The following is a 22,545-nucleotide window of genomic DNA, read 5'->3' as shown; positions in this document are numbered from 1 at the left end:
TCAAGCCTTGACAATGCTCTTCTTGGTTCTTTTCCTGCAAAACAATCTGTTCAGCTCTAGCCTAGCTCCACTAGTCTAAGGATTACAAGAGTAGCAATAGAGAGAAGGAGAGAGGCTTCGTGGAATCTTCCCCAACCGCCATAGGGAGTCCACCAGCGACCGCCACGTGGAAGATAAGGGCGAGGGGACCTGTCCAGGTTCGGCCGACCCTGGGCTAGGCCTCCTCACTACCGCCTTTGTTTGGTGGGCTGCTAGTTGGGCCTTGGCGCTTTCCCTTGTGGACCCATGCTGGATTGGGCTAGTTTGCTCTGGCACGTGGGCCCTCTTGTCTGTCGTGTACACATTTAGTGTTGTTCTGTGTATTTCATCCGCGTTTGCGCACGTTTCCTCTCTTGTACAGACTTGTGTCCCTGAAATAACTTATTTGCCAATACATGTGGAGCTAGGTTATTGATAACAAATATACGAGTAAGAAATGTTAGTTTTCCTTTATTCTTTGAGTAGTGTGACAGTCGGATTTCCGACATAAGGACCGTCAACACTCTTGTTGCCAATTTCAACACTGTCTATCTCAACTACACTACTAGGTGCTCTCAATTCCACCTCTGCTTTGAACCTATACAACCAGTCAAATGAATCATCCCACTTACAAAAAAGTTTATCTGCCGCTCTCTTTCTCCCATACCACACTGTCTGATAGTTAATCTGGATTCTGTACTTGTCCTCCAAAGCCTCCTTCACTTCTTTAGCACCCAAATTTGGCTTCCTCTTCAAAAGGGGAATTGCCCTTTTAGCAATCCAAGCTTGGCTGGCTATTGTGCCACACACTCTGCTTCTTGAAGCACACTTGTGATCCTTGTCGTTTATTTGAGCTTGGAACAGAGAAATCTAACAAATCTGAAATCAACCATGCAAGGATATACAGTACCCATTGCCATCTTTAGGTTGTCCCTATCCCAATCCAACACTGGATTTGAATGCTCATTGTCATGTACATCAATACCTGCCTCATTCATATCATATAGAAGGTCTTCTGGAATGACTGGAATAGCAACTTGCTCAACTGCTTGTGCTGCTCTCTCATCTGCTACTTTGAATCCCATTGCTTCAAATACAGTTTCCTCATTAGCCAAGCCAACACAGAAGGTTCTCCATCTTGATCAGGATCAGGGATAATAGTCAATTGACTCCAATCAACAAGTTCAGCTATCTATTCTAACTCTTATGTAGAGGTAAATATGTCATCTGCACCTTCAGCATGAGATGGAGGACATACTGGATCAGCATGACTAGTTACACCAGAACTGGCTTTGGACCAAGTTGAACTATGCAGTGGTTGATATCCAGCCTTATCAACTACTTCAACAACAACATGTGCCATTTTCTCATTTAGTCTAGATCCAATCATCTTCTCAAAGTGCTCATTTTTCCTAATCTTCCACTCAGTGGCACTGTCAAAATCTACTGCCCACACCGCATGTTGCTGAAAATCAACAAAATTCTGTATTTGTATCATACATCTTTCCTACATTGGTACCTGCTTTTCTTACAAATGATCAGTTCAACATTGCAGAGAGGTGTTGGCAGCCCTGTGATGGATTTTGATGGAAATGTAATTGGAATGAACTTCTATGACAAAAAAGGAACCCTTTTCTTCCAAGTTTCATTGTGTTGAAGTGTTTGCAGCATTTTAAAGACTTCAAGTATGTATTATGATACTTATTTGCACCTTTTCACTACTGATCACTAATTGAGCCGCAGCATGAGTTCATTTTTATATTAGGTAATTTAATCACCTTGTGGTTTGTTGACGTGCCACGTGTTTTTTTCCCGACGGTTCTGAATAGAATGAACTGTCTGTTATGCAGAAAGGTCATACGGCCATTGCATGGACTGCAAGTTAAAAATCTTCATGATGCAGAGCTTACTTTACTTGAACAGAAGATACAATGTGGACTCCCTGAGGTATATGTGGAGAAGGTATGCTTTTTTCGTCTAGTGCTTCTCTCTGATGATTATTTTAACTTTTATGTGTTAGTCAGCAGCCACGTCACCAGCTGCGCAGCGACCTAGACGTCAGAAGGTATGCTGGTGCCGAGACGTGTAAGTTTTGCGCCATCCATGCTGGCGCCAAGCTAAGGGTCCAGATTCTGTAATGTTTCGTCAGGGACCTATTTGTGAGAATCTTTCAAAAAAGGACTACAAAATAAAAAAGTCGGCTATGTATCTAGCCATAAGTATATAACTAGATGCATAGTAACATTTATGAATCTAAAAATATCAAAATGATCTACAATTTGAAACGGAGAGAGTATATCCTTCCCAGACTTGGTGTGGTGATGTTCCACGTTATGTACGTTTTCTTAATCGAATGGCAGTGCTTATGTCCTTTTTCATTAAAAAAAGACTAATCATTTTACTAGATGCAGATGAACATACACGATTGGCTAAGTCGACTGTATTTACATCTTGGGGACACGTGAAAGGAATTCTTTTGCCTAAGGTAAAAATTTTCACAAAGGTAAAAGAATCTGAATCTGTGAGACTACCAGCATCCTAGATCGTCAAGACTAGCCCTCTTTCGTCTGGACCTCAAGTCAATCTTGATAGAGCACTTCTGTGAGAGGTGAGGCAGTGAAGATACAAGGAGAGCCTGCACAAGGAGCCACGAAAATTTAACATCAATCGTCTGACGGAAGCATGCGCGTCTGAACGTACAATAGGCAAATACCTTGCGTGTCATCATGGACTCGATTCCTTCCCGCAGCACAATGTCGGTGTAGTTGGTTCCAAACCTGCAATCCAGCGAAAACTGCACCCCCAAAATACGATCGAATTTCAGAATTTCTGAAACATAACCAACTTTTGTTAAAAAACAAACAAGCAAGCAAGAATCACTGTTCTGACTTCAGAGAGTCTTAAGCCACAGCAAGCAAGAATCACTGCAATTCGGAAGTAAGACCACAACTGTGGTGGAGTCTGACGAACCTGAACTTTTGGCAGCGGGAAGTTCATGACGTGCGTCCGGGCGTCGATGCTCCCGGTGACCCTGACCTCCATGTAGCTCCGCTGCGCCGACAGCTCGCGCACGAGGAGCCGCGTCACGTTCCGCTCCGCGAGCGCGGCGTGCACGATCACCGTCACGTTGCCGCTCCGCGGCGGCTGGTAGAACGCCGGCACGTCCATGGCGCCGACCGACTCGTTCGCGTACGACACGCCCAGCACCGCCGCGCCGTACCGTATCCCGAGGCCGTTCAGGTTCTGCGCGGCGAACACCAGCGACGCCACCGCGCACGGCGCTGCCATTGTCGCGTTCGCGCTGCGGTTCGACGCCGCCGATGACGACGGCAACCGGAGGCTGAAGGACCGGTCCATCTGGACGGACTGCAGGTAGAACGCCGGCTTCTTGAGCCTCGTGACGAAGACGACGAGGAGCACGGCGGCGACGGCGATCAGGAGGGTGACCGAGAGGAGAAGGTAGAGGCAGAGGCATCTGGCGGAGTGTGGATGGTGCCAGTGGCCATGGCTGCTCGCCTTGTAGCTGCTGTGCCCTCGCCTGCTGCTGCGGCTGCTGGCACCAAGATCCATGGCTAGCTACGGCAGCAGTTTGCCGGCGGGATCGTCGAGTAGGCATGGATCAGAGGAGCGAGATGCATATATATGTTTTCGTTTGCACACAAAGCGAGGGGAAGCATGGGCTCCTCCCCTTCTCCTTGGTCGCAAGCCTCGTGCAAATACTTCACTTGCCTTTATTCCTTTCGTGAAAAGTTTGTGTGAATCTGAGATCCTTGAGAGAGAAGATGGAGCATCACTTGGACGGGCAGCTACGCAGATGAGGTGGCTGCTCGGCTTTGTCATCCGGCCTATAGTGTGCGACACTAGTATTGACTAATGTAGCCTATGTTTGAAACAATGTATTTTTTTAATTGGATCGGATTAAAATGTTTTGTTCAAAGTTACTTTAAACATCTGTGTTCTAAACAGACCCATATATGAGACTATGATTACAGTTGCGCATAATGATTATTCAACCTCCACACCTTTTCTTTTGCACAGGTGATCCGAAATCTAGAAATAGTCCCATCATTTGTAAAAATATGATATTATGGACATCAACGTGGCCTTCAATATGCAAAATGGTTAAATGATTTGAGAAATTATCGAATTATTAAAATATAGCATCCACACAACTAATACGTACAATACTTTGTTGAAATGGCCGATCTAACTTTTTCTTAAACCAATAGTTAAATTCAGATGTTTGGTTTCCATGCTTTCTAGAATGTGATACATTTACTAATAGCAGGAATATCTTTGTCCGAAATAATTACTCCTTCCATCCCAGAATTCAGATTTATAATTATTGGCTAATCATTAGCCTCACGTAGTGTAACATTTTGAGAAAAATAATATCATTGGATTGGCATTTAAAAATATTTTTTATATGAATATGATTTTTTTTGCTATAAACATTGTAATATAGCAGGAAAAATTTAGAATCAAAGGCTAGTTATGGAGACCATGCCAAATCAGATTTTATATTTTGGGACGGAGTGAGTAGTGCATGAGCTTACAAGATTTATCTATAATGTGTTTACATTTTTACATAGGTTTTAATCATTAGTTACCTTGTTGATTGTCCGTGCTCAAATTACTTTTTTCTTTGAGGGCTCAATGGAGGAAAGAGGGGTTTCACTCTTTTTTTTTCAAATCACAGGTTCCAATATAAAAAAACTAATTTCAAATAAACATTCATGATAGTTGTGTAGTTGTGCCGTGTATTGACAATTTTGGAGGCCGGAAATTTTATTGGAGTTTTGCAGGATTTCACATGCTACAATCTGGTCCCCACACAAAAATGGAGGAAAACATCTCATTCCAAACAAAACGATATTTATAACAATTGGTTCCACCATACAAATTTAGTGGGATAAACGTACGATAAATTATTTCCTTCATTGACTAATATTTTCAAGCACAGTGTCTAAAAACTGTATTGCATATTCACAATAATAGTGTGAACACACAATTTCCAAATGTTCTGTGAACACAAAAAATATTATGTCCACTAACCATTACCTTCCTCAAAATCAGCCAGATTTGGGACCGTCAGATGAGGATCCACGACTTACCTCTGTACCCCCTTCTAGCTTGATTTGGTCGATAGCCGCTACTTTCCCAATGCGGTATGACCTAGACCCACAAACATCCGACTACTGCTGCCACTTTCCTTCCGTGTTGGAATTTCCTTGCTTCTAGGTTAAGATGACACCCTCCTCGCTAACCACAATATAAAGCCTGACCCCGGCCACCAATCCCACCCACCTATCCACCCGCCGCCGCCGCCGCCGCCACCAAGCCAATGGCCTCGAAAGGCGCAAAGAAAAGTTCCTAAATCCCAGATCCCAAGTCGAATCCAAAACCAAACCTTAACCCTAAAAATCTTGTCGAACTTCATGGAGAACAATAGAAATGTAGTAGGAGGAGTCCTGATGAATATCGTCATCGATTGTGAGGTGAGGAATTCGATTTTATTTTTGGGAATAAATCTATCTAGACATATATGTTGTCGATTGGATATGAAGATTTATGTTTTTTGGGTGGGAAAGAGGGAGGGGGTTCACCATTACCGGCATCAGAGAAGGTTGTCTGGGATGAAGGGAGACCTAGTTGGTGGTGGGCGGTGGCTGGTTGATGGGTGCGGCACCGGCTTTGGGGAGCGTCTGTTGGTAAGACCGTAAGAGTTGGTGCGTGGGCAAGAAAAAGTCTAAGTTAGCATGAGAATAAGATGATGGCGGCGGGGACGCCACGTAGGTCATGACGAGCACATCTTCACGCTATAGGCCATTGGATTCTCATCCAATCGCTGAAAGCCAATGAAGGTAGAGAAAAACTAGAATTATTGGATCAAAATGTATGTAAGATACACTTGTGGAATGAAAATAAACTTCTTTATTAGTTGTTGTCACATTTGACATTTTTGTTTCGTATAACGACGTGTGTTTTCTCTGTGTTACCACCGACCACGATTTAGAGGAACGTTTGTGTTGGCGTCTCTCGTACTCCTACTCGTATTCTTCCTCTTCTTCTTTTTTTCCGACCATCTCGTACTCGTATTCTGCCGCACACTCGTAACACCTTAGAGCAGCTTCAAGAGGCTGCTAATCTTACCCCTAATACTTTTTTAGGAAAAAAGAGAGAGAAAATGAACTTCAACAATCCACCTAAACCTTCCCCAATTTTTTAGTGACACTAAAAAACAGCCTACCACCGCGTATATTTTAGCGTTGGCGTTCCTCCCCCCATCCTGAATCCCGCACGCCCGCGCGTCCCTTCCGATGGGCCCAATACGATGACGTGACCTGTGTTTGAAATATTAGGAGCTATTTATTAGCGATCTGCTGTGGACTGATATGTTTTTGGGGGAAATTTTTTTGAAGAACCCCTAATATATAATTTTGGGAAAGAATTTTTTAGATACTCTTGGAGTTGCTCTTACACGGTCTCAGACGCGTCTCCTTTCCTATTTTTACGCAGGATTAACGTCGCCTGCGACCCTAATAATCTCGAGAGGCTGCAATGGAAGGAGAAAAACCCAACCATGGTCGTCACAAGCGTCAGTCAGAGGAGGAAGCAGTCCGCGATGCCGCCGCGAACCCATGGGAGGAGGCCGCGCACGCATGGGAGGAGGCAGCGCAGGCGCGGGCCGCCGCGGACGCATGGAAGGAGGAGGTCGTGGCCGCGGAGGAGGTTGGCGCTGGCGCAGATCGGGTGGATCTCGATCTCGACGCCGCCATCGCGCAGGACGAGACCATGGCGCAAGCTAGCCATGTACATGGAGGAGCTCGTGCAGGTGGAGGACTGGGACCTGCGCCGCTTCGAGCTCGAGGATCCGCAGCTCCCCGCCGGCGTCTTTGCCGGCGCTGAAGGACCGGCGGCCGTCCGCGCCGCGCCGGCGGGACAGGCCTTCCATCATCAGTTCGCAGGAGGGCCGCGCGTCTTCGACAGCTCCGCCGCCGCCGCCGCCCAGGCTAACGCGAACAGGGTAGTCTTAGCTCCTCCTGCAGGAGGCGGCATCGACATGCAGGAGCTCGCCGACCACGTCGCTGCTATGGAGGATCTGCAATTCTTCGCCGCCGCCGAGGCCAACGCCAACAACCAGCTTGCCGCCCCGGCAAGAGGCGGCCCCAGAGCCTTCAACCAGACGACGCGCCATGGCCAGCCCGTTGGCGCGTCGAAGCCGTAACCATCCGTTTGGAAATAAGGAAACGGGCAGATGCTGTCATCTCGGCAAGGCAGGCCGTGCTCGGCGATGGTTCCTCCCCGGTCGTCCTCGCCGGCATGGAGGAAGAGCACGACAACAGATGGTACGAGTCCATCCGCCGCGAAGCCCAGAGGATGGAGCAGATGGAGGAGGAGCCGGGACTCTATGAGGTATCTTATTTCCAGACACAACTTCCACGCCCCCAGCAGGAGCCCAGAGAGGAACCCTTGAACTACAACTCCACCGAGGGATTGGGCTTCATCGCGTCTGATCTCGACCCCGACGAGCCCGGCCCGTCGATGGTGAGGCCGGCCAGGGTGCCCCCTCTCGCCGACGATGAAGTGCCCAAGTTCAAGTGCGGCATCTGCATGGAGACCCTCCCTATCCTGGACCTCTTCCACGGCATGCAGTGCGAGCACAGGTTCTGCGTGGAGTGCATGGCCACGTACATCGAGGGTAGGATCCACGACTGCGAGGTGCCGATCCCGTGCCCGGACCCGGCGTGCAGGGAGCTGGGGGAGGACAGCCTCGTCCTGCACCCCGAGGAGTGCAAGAAATCCATCGACTTCGCCGCGTTCGTCAGCTGGGGTTACCGCCTGACCGAGAGCGCCATCCCGCAGAACCGGCGCGCCTACTGCCCGAACCGCCAGTGTGGGGTGATGCTGGAGGCCACAGGTGGTAAGACCCCGGTCATGGCATTCTGCCCGGTGTGCAGCCACCCGATGTGTGCCACATGCGGCGTGGATTGGAGCAAGGATGACAGCGGCCAGCACGACTGCTTTGAGGGGCCGAGTGCCGCCCTCGTGAAGAAGCTCGCTGAGGGGCGTCGATGGAAGCAGTGCCCAAGATGCAAAATGCTTGTTGAGAAGATCTATGGGTGCAATGTCATGCGTTGCAGGTATGGCGCTCGATCTTCTCCTGTTTATTTGCCTCAAGTTAACCATTTTGTTTATGCAAATTAATTATTCCGTCATGACCACTTTGTGTTTGCTTAGTTTAGTTAGTATAAATCGTGGTAATTAGTGATTGTTCTTACAAAACTGGACCAGGCCAATCCAATATTTGAATCTGGGAGCGTAATTAAATGTATTGCTGCCAATAACTCCAACAGGGTATACAAAATCTTTGCTGCTCCATGCTTTATTGGTCCTCACTTTTTGAGAAAACTGGTTGGCAAGGCATACAATTCTTTTTTTGTTAAGTCATACTTTGTTGAAATATGCAATACATACTTGGAACATTCCAGAAGATTGTGGAGACCTCAAGAGACTAACTTTGTCATGTATAAGAATAAGATCATGGCAAGGTAAGAAGGTTCTAAAAAATTGAAGAAAATGCATGAACCATAGTTACCATGCTTTATGGTGAAGTCTAGAATACTTTAAAACTAGATATTTTAGCATGGTAGAAATATAAGAAACTAAATAAGGATGAGGAGGTTCTAGAGGTAGGATATTTTGTATAGAAGAGTGTGAAAGTTGCCATATGGCAACACCACAATGATCATGAGCACCTATAAATAGAGGTGCTCCCCTCCCTCCTAGCCATACCATGGCATAGAGTGGCATGTGAGCCATAAGTGAAAAGATGATAAGGTTACCATGTAGTGGAGTGGTGTCATGGTAGGGTAGCCACATAAAGAATGTAAGAGTGAGTGTTGTATCAAGTTGTGAGTAGGTGAATAAAATATTTGAGTTTCGTTGTAGAGAGTTGGTCTCTCATGTTGGTGCCGGTGTGAAGGTCTCCTCAGAGTAGTGTGGGGATAAGATCCACAGAAGAAGTGGTGTCACACCACCTTGGTGCCACTTCTAGTGAGTCGATGTCAAGGTTTGTGCGCCGATTTCTCAACATACTTTATTGATTTTCACATCATCTGATCACCCGATGCTATAGTGCACAATATCAGTTTTAAGTCATGGGATCACTCTCACCAGTCATGTTGGAGTCATCTTCTACTCGAATTTGAGTGCATATTTTTTTTCATTTACATATTGATGCTTTAGATTGGTTGAGTGTTTTAGATTAATCCCTTATCAAAAATCCTGAATTTTGATCTGAAAGCTAGTTAGTTTCTCTGGTTCCTATAGCTTGTCATGTTTTCTGTACTTTTAACATTTTGATACTGATCTATCCGTGTCTTAAATACTTCCTGCATGACCCTATATCCCCTTGCGCTAATGTTCTGGTGCTGTCTTTAATTAGGTGCAAATTCATCTTCTGCTACGCCTGCGGGCTCCCGACGGGACGACAAATGGGGATGGAGGTAGGGGCAGAACTGTGTCACTGCCACAACACCTTCCAAGCTGTACAGGAGCATGCCCATGAACACCAGTAAGCTGCGCGCCACATCTCGCCTGCCGCCATTGAGAGGGAAGGACAACAGCTGATGCGTACGTGTACCGTACCAGAAGTATGAAGAACACATCCGGCTGCTTCTTCATCGGTTGCTTGGACTTAGTTGCTTTGTTTGCCTCAAACTGTGGACCAGCTTGAACCTAGTTGCTTTTTTTTGTGGCATTCTCTACTTGTAGCCACAGCTGATCTCCTGGACTCCTACTTCTGCGTCCTGCCATGATCTATATGGCTGCTGCAACAGATTTTGCCTGTGAGAGAGGTGTGGATCGGAGGTGTGGAACACATTTATATTTCTTTGTATGTCTCCTTGTCCTTGGTCACAACAGTCAAGGGCAAATGCTTAGAGCATTTCTTAATTATTTATTACCTCGTTGAAAAGCTTGTGTGAATTTGAGATCACTTGGGAGGTCCAATTAAGAAGGTGACCGCTCAACTCTCTCTCATCCGGCTGCTGGAACACTGTTGGTCAGTGTAGCCATAGCTCACCAGTTTAACTCCATCACAGCATCAAGCTCATTTCCAAAACTATCCGTTGTTTTAAGGAAAGGTTTAAAAACCTAATCGTGAATGTTCACTGCTGCAAAAAGGTTTGGTTGGATGAAACACCATTTGCAAGGGCAGTGCGTTACCCGCTCTTCCTTTTCGCAGCTATAAATAGCAGTTTGTAGGGGCGGGTAACATGTCCAGCCTTGGGGCGGTCATGGCAACACCACGAACAATCCCTACAGCTATGGTGGTACAATTTTTGGACGAAATATGCACACTTGTATTTACCGAGGTTCGAACCGCATACCTTAGGCCTCGCACGTACTCTCCTCTCCACCACACCACATAGTTAGGAGTGGGTGATGCCATGGCTCGCCCCTCGAAATAATTTTCTAGGAGCTGGTGACGTCGTCACCTGCCACTACAATTATTTCTCCATTTTTATTTTTAATTTTTTTCTTTTAAAATATAGACATATATCTATATATACTCACACAAGATATATTTCACATAGCTCAAGTATTTTTTCAAATGGTCAAAATATCACAATCGTAATACATATGTACAACACTTCGCATTCACTTATACTACAATCATACTATAGAGTACAACATGATGGGAACTAAAGTGCCCGATCTTCCGTCAGGTGAGGATAATTCTCAATTTGGTGGAGAAATAATACTCAAGATCCGAATTCCGATCAGCAAGATCCGAACCCCACAATCGCACCACCACTTCATCTCTAGTTATCAACCGTGCGCAGGACCTCACCACGAAGGCTAATTATCCCTACCTACGAATCAAAGAACACAAAAAAGAACAAGGTAGATGCAATGGAAATATTGCTAATGATATGAAAGACACGAGTTGGGTCTCACAAACCGATAAACGGCAAAATTGTTCAAACACAGATCAATCCGAGCAAAACCCAAGCGTATAGGGTGGCGGCTACTAAGTTTATATAGCAAAGAGGAGGTGGCCAAGGGGGAGGACGACCTACGGCATAATTGAGATGTTCTCCTCCTGGTCGGAGCGCACAAGAACATGTGCCTAGGTCCCAAGCAAAATTACAAGCCCCAAGGCCCAATAAAATGTGACACAACACTCTATTGGCAGATTCCGTATGCCCACTTGTTTTGAAGTTTGCTGTTGACGTAGAAGGAATTTTGACATGAAACCAATTCCATTGGAAGGTGTATCTTCTCAGATTTCCATGCATATGTAAAATGTTCCCTCTGTATGTGATCTAGGCATGAATTCTAAGGCGGACTGCTCCTAGACTCCGAGGCGGACTCGAACTTGATATAGTTTTTGATGAGGATATTACCTACTCGGATACAACCATATTGGCCACTTTTGATTCAAAGATACACCTTAGCCGCCACCAGGAACACTAGAATTTTATTTATAGACGCGTGTGTCGACTACACCATCCATTCTACTCGATTTAGAACCTCAATTTTGTGACTCCAGATTGGTTTTTATCTCCGTATTTGCAATTGAGTTGCTTGTTCTACTTGTTATTGCTTGTTCCTCAATTGCTTGCAGGAATTACCCTAGTGGTTTGGTTGATCGTACTCCACAAGATCGCGGCAACCATTGGAGGTGGTGTATCGGTTGCTAAGGTGCAGCATCTTTGGATGGTTGTAGTCGGACCGTGAACGTCATCTCCATCCCCAAATCGAGTTATTCACCTTCTCTCATCGAAAGATCGGGATTCAACCCCACGGGTTCACATCAGTTTTGGCCTCCAACTTGGCTTGGACGTCCCTTGCTGGTCCTCTCCACCTCCATGCCTCTCTTTAGGTATTTCATAGTCTTCTCCATAGCTCCTAATTATAATAATATCTTTAGGTACCAATCTATTCTCAAAATAACTAAAAAGAATACATAGGAATGAGCTCACCTTATCTTTAGCATTAGCATGAATGGTCGTATCTAAGCGTGTCATGACCTCATCATTCTCCCCTTCTTGAAAGCAAACCATCCTCAGTTTGACTGTAGTTGTAGAATATGTCATAGATAATGACCAACAATGTTCCTCTTCTTGTGATTTAACATGTTTCTTTAAAACAAAACTAGAGGAACCTGGCATCACAAGGTTGATAATATTATTGTTATGGCAACCCTCTAGTTGCTTGCATTCTTGTACAACAAAAGGAGAATTTAGATTTGAAAAAATATAAACTCGATGTAGCATATATTCTCCTCTACAATTATATTTGCCAATGAAGTGATACGTATTCCTAGTCAAGCATGGTAATTTAGAATGTGCAAAAATTCTCTCCTCCAAATAACTTAGATTCAATATAACCCAAAGTATTTAAAGAAGATAACAATTTCAGTTCATCATGTGCACTAGTAATAGGAATAAACACATTATTTTCAGCACAAGAATATAGTTGCAATGAAATGATATCATGTGTATGAACTAGTTGAGACAAATGAACGACTGAATCATTATCACACAACTCTTATTTATCAGGAGGAACAACAAGCAAAACATCTTGTGACTATAAAAATGTATGAACTTAGATCTCATTTACCACTACAACTTTGATATAGAGCTGCTTTACATCTAAGGTTATTTGGAAAATTAAAAATAGATTTCAAAATTAGAGAACATATAATAAATTTTTTGGACTATTGAATTATCTTAAATGGAAAAGTTATCAACTACAAAGTTTTGGACCTCATCGAGCTCTACAATTTTGATATAAAGTGTGTTCATCTGATATCATATGAAAAAGTTATGTATTTATTTGCGTGAGACGGGTGGGCTATGCCATCACCCGCCCCTAGAAATCATTTTTGGGAGCCGCTCCAAGAAATGGTTTCCATTTTCAGGGGCGGATGATGGGATAACCCGCCCCTGAAAATGACACCATTGTCTACCCCTAGAAATGACCCTATTTCCACGTGCGGCTCACACATGGCCCGGCCCTGCAAATGCTTTTCCAGGGGCAGGCCGAAAGCTATAGTAACCCCGCTCCTTTTATAGGGGTGGGTGACCTTTTGGGCCGTCCCTGAAAAAAATCAGGGCGCGCCTACAAATTTGTTTTTAGTAATGGTTTTAACAAAGTGGGCTCATGACCATGAACCACATATAGCTATAGAGTTTCAAATACCCTGCAGGGCAAATTTGTTTTTAGTAATGGTTTTAACAAAGTGGGCTCATGACCATGAACCACATATAGCTATAGAGTTTCAAATACCCTGCATAGGTATGAAAACTTTTACCAAACACAATCTGCCAGCTCAAACCATGGCCATGGTTTAACTGGAGCTTTGAACACACTAGCACCTATACAAGCTAGCAGTCCACGGTCATTCATAAGTCCATCCACCGATGTAGCCAGGGGGTCCCAATATCATCATCAATTTATTAGTCGGGAGCAAGTCCCTTTAATCATAGAATTGGATCCATAATCAAATGCCTTTATCATCTCATTTGCAAGTGCCAACCAAATACAAGCACTATGTATTAGTCTGCTCCGATCTTGACTAGTGGGGTGTGAACCTAGGCTGCCATTGCTAGTACTCCCGAAAGTTTCACAAATGGTTGGTATGTTATGTTGAAACTATAGGTGCTATGTCTTTTTTATTATGTTATTTCCTTAAATGCCCTTGCAAATTACTTTGCTTAACTTTAAAATTTTACGAGCTCCTTGCATCCACTCAATGTATAGTGCTATGGATAACTCTTGCAAGTATGATGATCCAGATCTAGTTTGTATGCAATAATAATTTAATTAGGGTGGTTCCTCACATTAAACTTCCTACCTCTCAAGTATTGGATGCTATCAGAAGAGCCAGATTGTATGAAATAGCTCGTAAACCTCACACCCTTAAGTAGTTGCTCTATATATACAAACTTCTACTGCATGGCTACTAACACCCCGGCACCAACATATTTTTATCCCCTTTTCTTATTGTCTCCACCATTGAGATTAAATGGCTTCCTCATTGCATCCCTCTAACATACAACCTCCACTTATCCTCATTATGTTTGTTATCATTATTCCTTCTTCGATACTCATTTATCTTGCTGAGGACCATGTCCTTGTTGTGAATAATCCTCGTATTCGAGCATTAACTTTTAGGCGGTAAGCTAGTTTTTAGTTTTGCTTGTACATGGATTTTTTTTAAAAAAATATTGACATATAAGATGCATCTATACCATTGAAATGAGTTAGATGAAGTAAAGTAAAGTTTCTACTTTGAGCAGTTCTCAACGTGTCACCATGCATATTGGCAGCTTGCCAAGTAGGGTCGGATGGTGAAATTCATTACTAAAGGGTCAGTGGTCATGAGACTACCCTCGCACAATATTTTGTTGTGATGGCATAAAAAACATGGGACCTACTTGATACCCTACCCTCCTTTTCCCCATCGGTCCATCCTTGACACATCATTGTCCTTGTCATTTCCCATTGTCCCCTCGTTTCACAGTCCTCGTGACCCTATCTTGACTGGGGATATACACTTAATTAATATTAGGAGTGAGATAGATAGAGAGATGGATTGGGGAGACATAGAGATGAATCGGTGGGCAGACTGCTAAACCACAACAACTGGCGTGGGCGGCTGGGGAGGGCAGTGTTGCCCTATTTGTCTCTCCCACCTCTCCCTCGCTCTCTGGATAGATCTGCACGGGTGCGGGTGGCGTGCTCTTCTTCGGAGCTAGCAGTGAGGTGATCTCTCTCCTCTCCCTCTCTCTCTCTCTCTCTGGATGAGTTTAAGCATGAATTTTGGTTTCGATTTTCCTTTTCATCCTCCTCTTCCCTCTCTCTCTCTCAAGATCTATACAAGAATTTGTGATGAGGGATGGGGATTTTTGGTTAGGGTTAGAGTTTCGGAGGGGGTGGCGGCGCGAGTTGGAGGCTTACCCATGTCGATCGAAGTAGAGGGAGCACCTAGGAGGTTTGCCAATAGGTGGTATTGCGGAGCAAGACAGCGAGGCAGTGAGAATGGCATCCACCATGAGATCGTGGAGGACATCCAATGGGTATTAGGCTACCAACAGTGTATCTTTCACCGATTGAGTAGTGGCACCGATAGTGGACGGTGATGGCCTTGATGGAAGTTGTGCTGTCAGATTTGGGTGGAAGGCGATGAAGTTGCGCCACTCATTCTGGAGTGGAAGAAGACGTTGTTGATTGGTCGAGGGTAGAAGAGGCGCATGGGACAGGAGGAGTAAGGTCACCGGTAGGCCTCACCAGCTACATGTCTGACAAAGGGGGCGATTGGAGGTGGAGTGGAAGGATGGGGAGGGGCCTGCAATTTTTCGATTTGTTAGGGTGGCGGCATCAAAAGGAAAAAAAGATATGTTAGAGGAGATGGAGAGATAGGTTAAAGGAAACTAATATGTGATGGTTTGTCTAGATTCAATTGCTATGAAATTTGACTTACAAATAAGAAACCATTTCGCTTGAAGAAGAGACATACCATTTCTTTATATTTAAAAAAATTAAAAAAAAACTTTTATAGAAAGTTTGGTGATTTTCTCTATTATTATGCAGCTCAAGGTCTAGGAATTAACGCCTGCTGAAACCCAAATCTGGTGAGGTGTTATGGACGAAGAAAAACACAATCTCATGGTGGGCTACCAGAAACAGTCAAAGGAGGAAGGTGTCGTCCACCATGTCATGGACATGGACATGGAGGAGGCTGGCATGCAGGATGCCCACAACAACACACAAGAGCTCGTGGCTGCACCAAATTTGAAGGAAGAAACAGCCGTCCGTGATGCCTCCACTACAGTGGACATTGTGGAGGTGGGTATGCAGGACGCCACCATGCAGGAGGAGGAGGAGGAGGAGGAGGATGACATAGAGCGGCTCCTAGCAGACATATTCGAGGCGGACATGCAAGATGCCATCATGCAGCAGGAGGAGGAGGTTGTGGAACATCAGGTTATCGTGGAGCGCCTTCCGCCGGTGATAACCCTAGAACAGTGGATGCACCACTTCCGCGGGAACAATACTGACACCACAACAGCAGACCCTTATGATGCCGAGGCAGAACAAGGCGCCAATGGCTTCTTCGAATCTGACGATGAGGACTATATCAACCAAGATACTGCCATGGCCCTGCTAAGGCGCAACCAAACCAGAGCAGACCCTTGGGAAACAAGGACTCAAGCACCAGCGCTCCTGAGGCCAACCTCTTCCAACAATGGTCAACTTAGAGCAGTCCCTTGGGAAACGAGGACTCAAGCACCAAAGCTCCTGAGGCCAACCTCTTCCAACAATGATCATCTCAGAGCAGTCCCTTGGGAAACAAGGACTCAAGCACCAGCGCTACTGAGGCCAACCTCTTCCAACAATGATCCTCTCAACTCAACAAGGCAGGCTCTACTCACCAGTGCTGACTCCCGAGCCGTCTTCGCCGGCATGGTGGAAGGGGATGACAATGGCTGGTATGACTCCATCGTCCGTGATGCTCAAAGGATGGAAGAGATGGAGGGGATGGAAGGGATGGATTTGACAAAAGGGATGGAGGGGATGGATATGGAGGATCCAGGACTCGACGGAATATCATCCCCGCTGCTACAACTTTCCAAATCGGAGGCACTCGCTAAGGAGGAGCCCAACAACCACCATCCCTCGACCAAAGAAGACATCCCTGAGCTGTCCCTACAAGACATCAGCAAGATATGGGGCCTCCACCCATCCGAGTTTGGCCCAGGTGAACCTGGACCATCAACAAGGCAGCCAAGGGTGGCCCCTCTCACTGACGACGAGGTTGCCAAGTTCACTTGTGGTATCTGTCTCGAGACGCTTCCCATCTTTGACCTCTTCCACGGCATGCCGTGCCCCCACAAGTTCTGTGCTCGGTGCATGGACACCTACATTGAGGGCAGGACCCGTGCCGGTGAGGTGCCGATCCCGTGCCCGGACCCAGCGTGCAAGGAGGAGGGAAATGGCGGTGGTGTCCTGCACCCGGAGGACTGCAAGAAGTCCATCGACTTCGCCGTGTTCTGTAGCTGGAGTGACCAGCTCACTGAGAACGCTATCCCACCGAGCCTGCGCATCTATTGCCCCAACCGTGAGTGCAGGATCATGCTCGAGTCCACCTGCACGAACAAGACACCATCCAAGGCGTCGTGCCCGGCGTGCAACAGCATTATGTGCAAGGCGTGTGGCCTGTACTGGAGCATCGATAGTAGCGACCAGCACGACTGTGCTGAGGGGGCAGAGGCCATGCTCGTGAAGAAGCTCGCCTCCGAGCGCAAGTGGAAGCAATGCCCCAGGTGCAGGATGTTGGTGGAGAAGAACATGGGCTGCGATGTGATGACCTGCAGGTACATATTGACCTCTGCCTTATCATGTTTACCTATCTCAATTAATTGTTGTATTTGCTCAACTCCTGCCTATCAAACAGAGGGGTGTCTGACATTTTATCCTATGGATATATATGATACATTGCCATATATGTCTCAACATTAATATACCTCATTCTTTTAGCATATAGCTTCATAAATGGTAGAACATTTGTAATTATTTGGAACTATTTATGCTCTTTCGGGGGATAAAAAGAACTATCTAGCGCTAGCATAAGTTGGTTTTGCATATGGTTGATAAATAGGTTATTTTTAGTATGTAAAAAATTATCCTTTCATTACATAAAATCCAATACCATGCCTGGAAATCCTTCTTGAATTTTGATGGATCTGCACATTACTCACACCTGATCATGCAGTGCATAATATATAGCATTTTGGAAACTGTTGTTTTAGATTTTGTACACCTTGCCATATGTGTTTTAACATTAATAGTATAAGAGATTTTGATAACATATAGCTTCATGTAAATGGTAGAACATTGCAATTATTAGAACTATTTATGCACCGTCTATGAACATCTCTCCTTTATGCAATGTTTAAGGAATTAGTTTGGTCAACTCCTACCTATCAAACACAGGGGTGTCTGAAATTTTATCTTCTAGTATTTTATGGGGAACATCATTACTTCATTTCACCTGACAATGCGCAGCATAATACTAGCATTTTTGAAATTTTAATTGTTGGTTTGGATCTGTATACATTTCCATATATGTTTCAACATGAATATACCTGATTTTGTTAGTGTATGGGTTCATCTAAATGGTACAATATTTGTTACTTATTTGGAACTGTTTATTCTCTCTTTTCTTATTATGCATATGGTTCATAAATAAGATATTGTTTAATGTATGTAAAAATTGTCATTTCATTACATAAAAAGCCAATACCACGCCTGGAATCCTTCTTGCATTTTGAAGGATTTGCATATTACTCAAACCTGATGATGCAGTGCATAATAGCATTTTGGAAATTGTTGTTTGGTTTTGTACACCTTGACGTATATGTTTTAACATTAATAATATACTTGATTCTGTTAACATATAGCTTCATGTAAATGGTAGAACATTGCACTCATTTGGAACTATTTATGCTCGTTTTGGGGGATAAAAATGACTAACCAGTTCTAGCATAAGTTGATTTTGCGTATGCTTGATAAATAGGATAAATTTTAGTGCATGTAAAATTGCCCTTTCATTACATAAAAATAAAATACTATGCCTGGTATTCTTCTATTATGTTTACCTGTCTCAAGTTCTTGTGTTTGCTCAATTACATGCTCCATCTATCAATAGCTTTCATTAACACAATGTTAAGGCTTTAATTAGCTGGATTACTGCCTAGTTTATCCTATGGTATTTTAAGGGAAAAGATCATTACTTCATCTCACCTGAAAATGCACTGCACAATACCAGCATTTTGAAATTTTAGTTGTTGTTTTAGATCTTCATACCTTTCCATATATGTTTCAACATCAATATACCTGATTCTATTAGCATATAGCTTCATGCAAATGGTAGAGCATATCTAGCACTAGCATAAGTTGATTTTGCAGGATAGTTTCTTAATGTATGAAAAAATTGTCCTTTCATTTCATAAAATCCAATACTGCCTGGAATCCCTCTTGAATTTTGTAGGATTTGGACATGAAACCATCGTCAGCTTGTCGCATAAGCAGATAAAAGAAAATTTTGCTGCTTTCTAAACTAGGGCTTAATATATTTGTCAAAGGTTGTGATGACTCAATGTCATTCCAAACATCCTAGCACAGTCTGTAGTTATGATATGCAAAAACTAAACAATCAGGCCCTTCCTCTATTTTCTGGGTGCTTTTTTTTCTTCTTTTCACCTGCTTTCAGTTGATATTCTCCACCTTAGAGGTTCATATAGGCGCAGATGTTAGAGATACATAGACTTAGATTGTGCATGCCATTTTATTTCTTCTATCAAGTCTACTTTATTTGATGGCTGTTACTTCCCATCCTACCAATTATTTATCCTGTTTTCGGGGGAGGAAACTATTTATGCGGTAGCATAAGTTGATTTTGTAAATGGTTTATAAGTAGTATTTAGGTATGTGTAAAAAGTTGTCCTTTCATTACATAAAAAGCCAATACTATGCCTAGGAGTCCTACTTGAATTTTGCAAGATTGGAACATGAAGCAGTTGTCGTATATATAGACTAAAATAAAATAAAAGCTTTCCTGCTATTGAAACTAGGGAAGGTTGGGATCGATGATGGTCCAATGCCATGGCTAACTTATACTTTAGACTCTCTTCTTAGTTGTAATATGCAAAATGTTAAACAATCAGGTCCTTCCCTCTGTTTTCTAGCTGTGCTTTTTTCTTTTCACCTGCCTTCAGTTGCTGTTCTCTACCTTAGAGATACAATTTAAATCCCAATATATGTTTACATACACCCAGTCTATGCATGCCATTTTATTTCTTCTATCAATTCTACTCATTTGATGTATCAGTCATTCAGTCTTCGGTACTTGGCCCAGAGATAATCTCTAATTCTCAATAATCGTTTCGATGCCATCCGCAGGTGCCATACTGTCTTCTGCTACGATTGCGGGCGCTCAATGATGCCATTGCAGGATGGAGCCGAGTTGTGCCGGTGCCGCAACGTCCATTGATGCTCCCCCCACCCAGGCGATCAGGCAAGAGTAAAGCTGCGCAACCCCCAACATCGACTCGCCGGAGCTGAGAAGGAAGGGCAGCCGACGTGCATCAGGAATCTGATGGATTTGTGACAGCTTCGTCGCTTGCCTTGAATTCAAGGTTGCTTTACCTATGTCATGTTGTGGTGGCTTGCTGGATTAGCAAGTCTTGTATCTGTCCGTTTAATTTCAGCACTTCTATTTGGTGGTCAATTTGGTAAACTGTTTTTGTTCTGTGTGTTCTTCCTTTGCCTCATCCTGATGAGTGCTTGGAAGAATACTTGGTCAATTTGTCAGGAGATGTGCGCATAAGACTATTGGTTCATTGTGCAGTATTTAATTAAGTGATATTGACATATATTTTGGTGGTTTTAAAGTTAGACATGCTACTTGTCATGTTGGTGATATTTGCACCTCTTGTTAGTTAGTATTTATGTTCACCTTTTGGGATTTTTATCTTTCAATCCTAAAGCTAGTTAAACGTAAACTTTGTTCTACATGTAAAAATACTATGTTTATATCCTAAAGCTGATTTTTTGGGTATTTTTATCTTTCGATCCTCAAGGTAGTTTTAAAGCTAGTTAAACATAAACTTTGTTCTTAGTTGTTCGTACAAAAATTCGACATAGGTATTTTTACATATCATGGTGTTTTTTTTCTTTACAATTTCACTTAGTTTTGGATGGCTGTGATTGTTTCTAGATTCGTGTTGTGGGTGGGGAAATAATTTATTAGTCCACCTATGTGTGTTGTGGGCCAATTTATGTTGATTTTTCAAGCCCAATACATATTTGACCCTCATCTCTCCTACGCTGAGCTAAAGTTTCTTCGCAGATTTTTCTGCTTCTCTCTATGTGCACAGTAGCTACTATTGCGCGGATTTGCAGGTACTTGTTCTAGGAACGATCCATTTACTGGAGATAGAAAATCAATGAGTGTGATGACTCAGCTCACTTCCTTTTTTTCTGATCTTCTTTTTTTTAACGAACGGGACTGTGCTAAATTCATTGATAAAAGAAGAGTTTACAAGAATACAACTCTAAGAGAGGCTCTAATCAGGAACAGAAAAAAAAACACTAAGTCACGGCACCAAAAAACTCAAGACTCTATAACTCTATCATCGCTAGTCGCCACAACATGTCGAGCTTGTATTGAAATATCGAGCGCCAAAAATGGAGTACCTCCCAAATAACCATAACACCAGCCCGCCGGTCGTCGAGATGGCCGTTACTATGCAAAGCCAATCGCCATCATAGCACCAGATCATCCTCCTCCACAGGTCACACACATGTAGTCGTCGAAAACCCCAGATATGGCTTCACAACATCAGAAATCGAAGGAGAAGTAGACCGCGCCATGGTGAGAAAGGTCGCCACCATGCAGGAAATCGTCGCTGTAGTGCTGCTGCAAAATCAACTCCCAAATTGACCAAAGAAATCCATCAGATCCGGATCACTCAAGGTTGTCTTGCAGTCGCAACCATGAAAACACAAAGTAGGGGCCTCGCCACATCCAATGCCGGACTCCTCACCTAATCATCACTCCATTTTGCACATAATCATCTCTATTGTTGCTGGGGGACAAGTTTAGACTTTCTCTGTCCTCGATTTCTGATATCCATAGTTGACTATTGGTGTTTGGAGACTTATTGGTGTTCGGAGACTACTAGATAAATATATGTGCTTTCTTGATTATTGGTGTTTGGAGACTTATAGTTATTGGTGTTTGTAGACTACTAGATAAATATATGTGCTTTCCTACAGGCAAAACATAACTTAATAGTTAATTCAGGTATTTATGTCAATACAAATCATCATACTTTAGGACGATCTACAAGCCCACCCCTTACATCACTATTTTAAATAGTGTCTTTTATCAAAATTAATTTCATATGTAAGAACTTAGTACGAGCAATTCCAACCGATCTCTCAGATCCGAGTTCCTATTCCTAAACTCCTCCATATGAGGGTCATTCATCCACATTCCAATTCTCTACTTTTCTGCGCACCCTAACAAACTCTCATTTTCATTCCTATCTTTTTCACTCATATCTATATTATTCATATCTTGGAACTACCAAATTAACAATTTTACATATAAACAGTAATAGCTGTTTTAACATATTTTTTTAATGGTTGTACGAGAAAAGGTACGTGCTTTCTCTACTCTATCTTTCTCTCCGTCTCCCAAACACTTTGGTCTCTCCCTCAAACGCACTTTGGTGTCTCGCTTTCTCTCCCTCAAACGCACGTGAGCATTCTCCGTCTGTTCTTGTTCTCCAAGGCAACCAAGCAGCAATCCATCGCCAAGCAGTGAAGCACCAGTGCACAAGCGCTAGCTCCTCCCAATCCTTCTTCCTGCTCGATTCCTCAATCCACTGCAGCTCAATCCACTGCAGCTCCACTTCTCTGCTCCCACTTCCCAAATCAGCA

The 22,545-nt window shown here is 43.8% G+C and overlaps 1 protein-coding gene across 2 annotated transcripts; it reads right to left on the bottom strand.

Annotated features, from left to right (window-relative positions):
- Positions 1–1,891: 1,891 nt before the first annotated feature.
- On the bottom strand, positions 1,892–3,854 carry LOC117846228 (uncharacterized). 2 transcript variants are annotated; one of them, XM_034727354.2, is made up of 3 exons: positions 2,989–3,854; positions 2,732–2,812; positions 1,892–2,653 (listed from the first exon to the last, which is right to left on the bottom strand). In XM_034727354.2, exons 1-3 carry the CDS (start codon positions 3,586–3,588, stop codon positions 2,546–2,548), a joined length of 789 nt encoding a protein of 262 aa, XP_034583245.1. In that variant the 5' UTR covers positions 3,589–3,854; the 3' UTR covers positions 1,892–2,545. The 2 variants fall into 2 exon arrangements, with proteins under 2 accessions (XP_034583245.1, XP_072148066.1); XM_072291965.1 differs by having other exon boundaries at positions 1,892–2,812.
- Between the last annotated feature and the right edge of the window lie 18,691 nt (positions 3,855–22,545).

The sequence above is a fragment of the Setaria viridis genome, chromosome 2, assembly GCF_005286985.2.
Source record: "Setaria viridis chromosome 2, Setaria_viridis_v4.0, whole genome shotgun sequence".
Classification (NCBI taxonomy): Eukaryota; Viridiplantae; Streptophyta; class Magnoliopsida; order Poales; family Poaceae; genus Setaria; species Setaria viridis.
The sequence above is the reverse complement of the archived record's forward strand: the minus strand, read 5'-3'. Positions and strand labels throughout refer to the sequence as shown.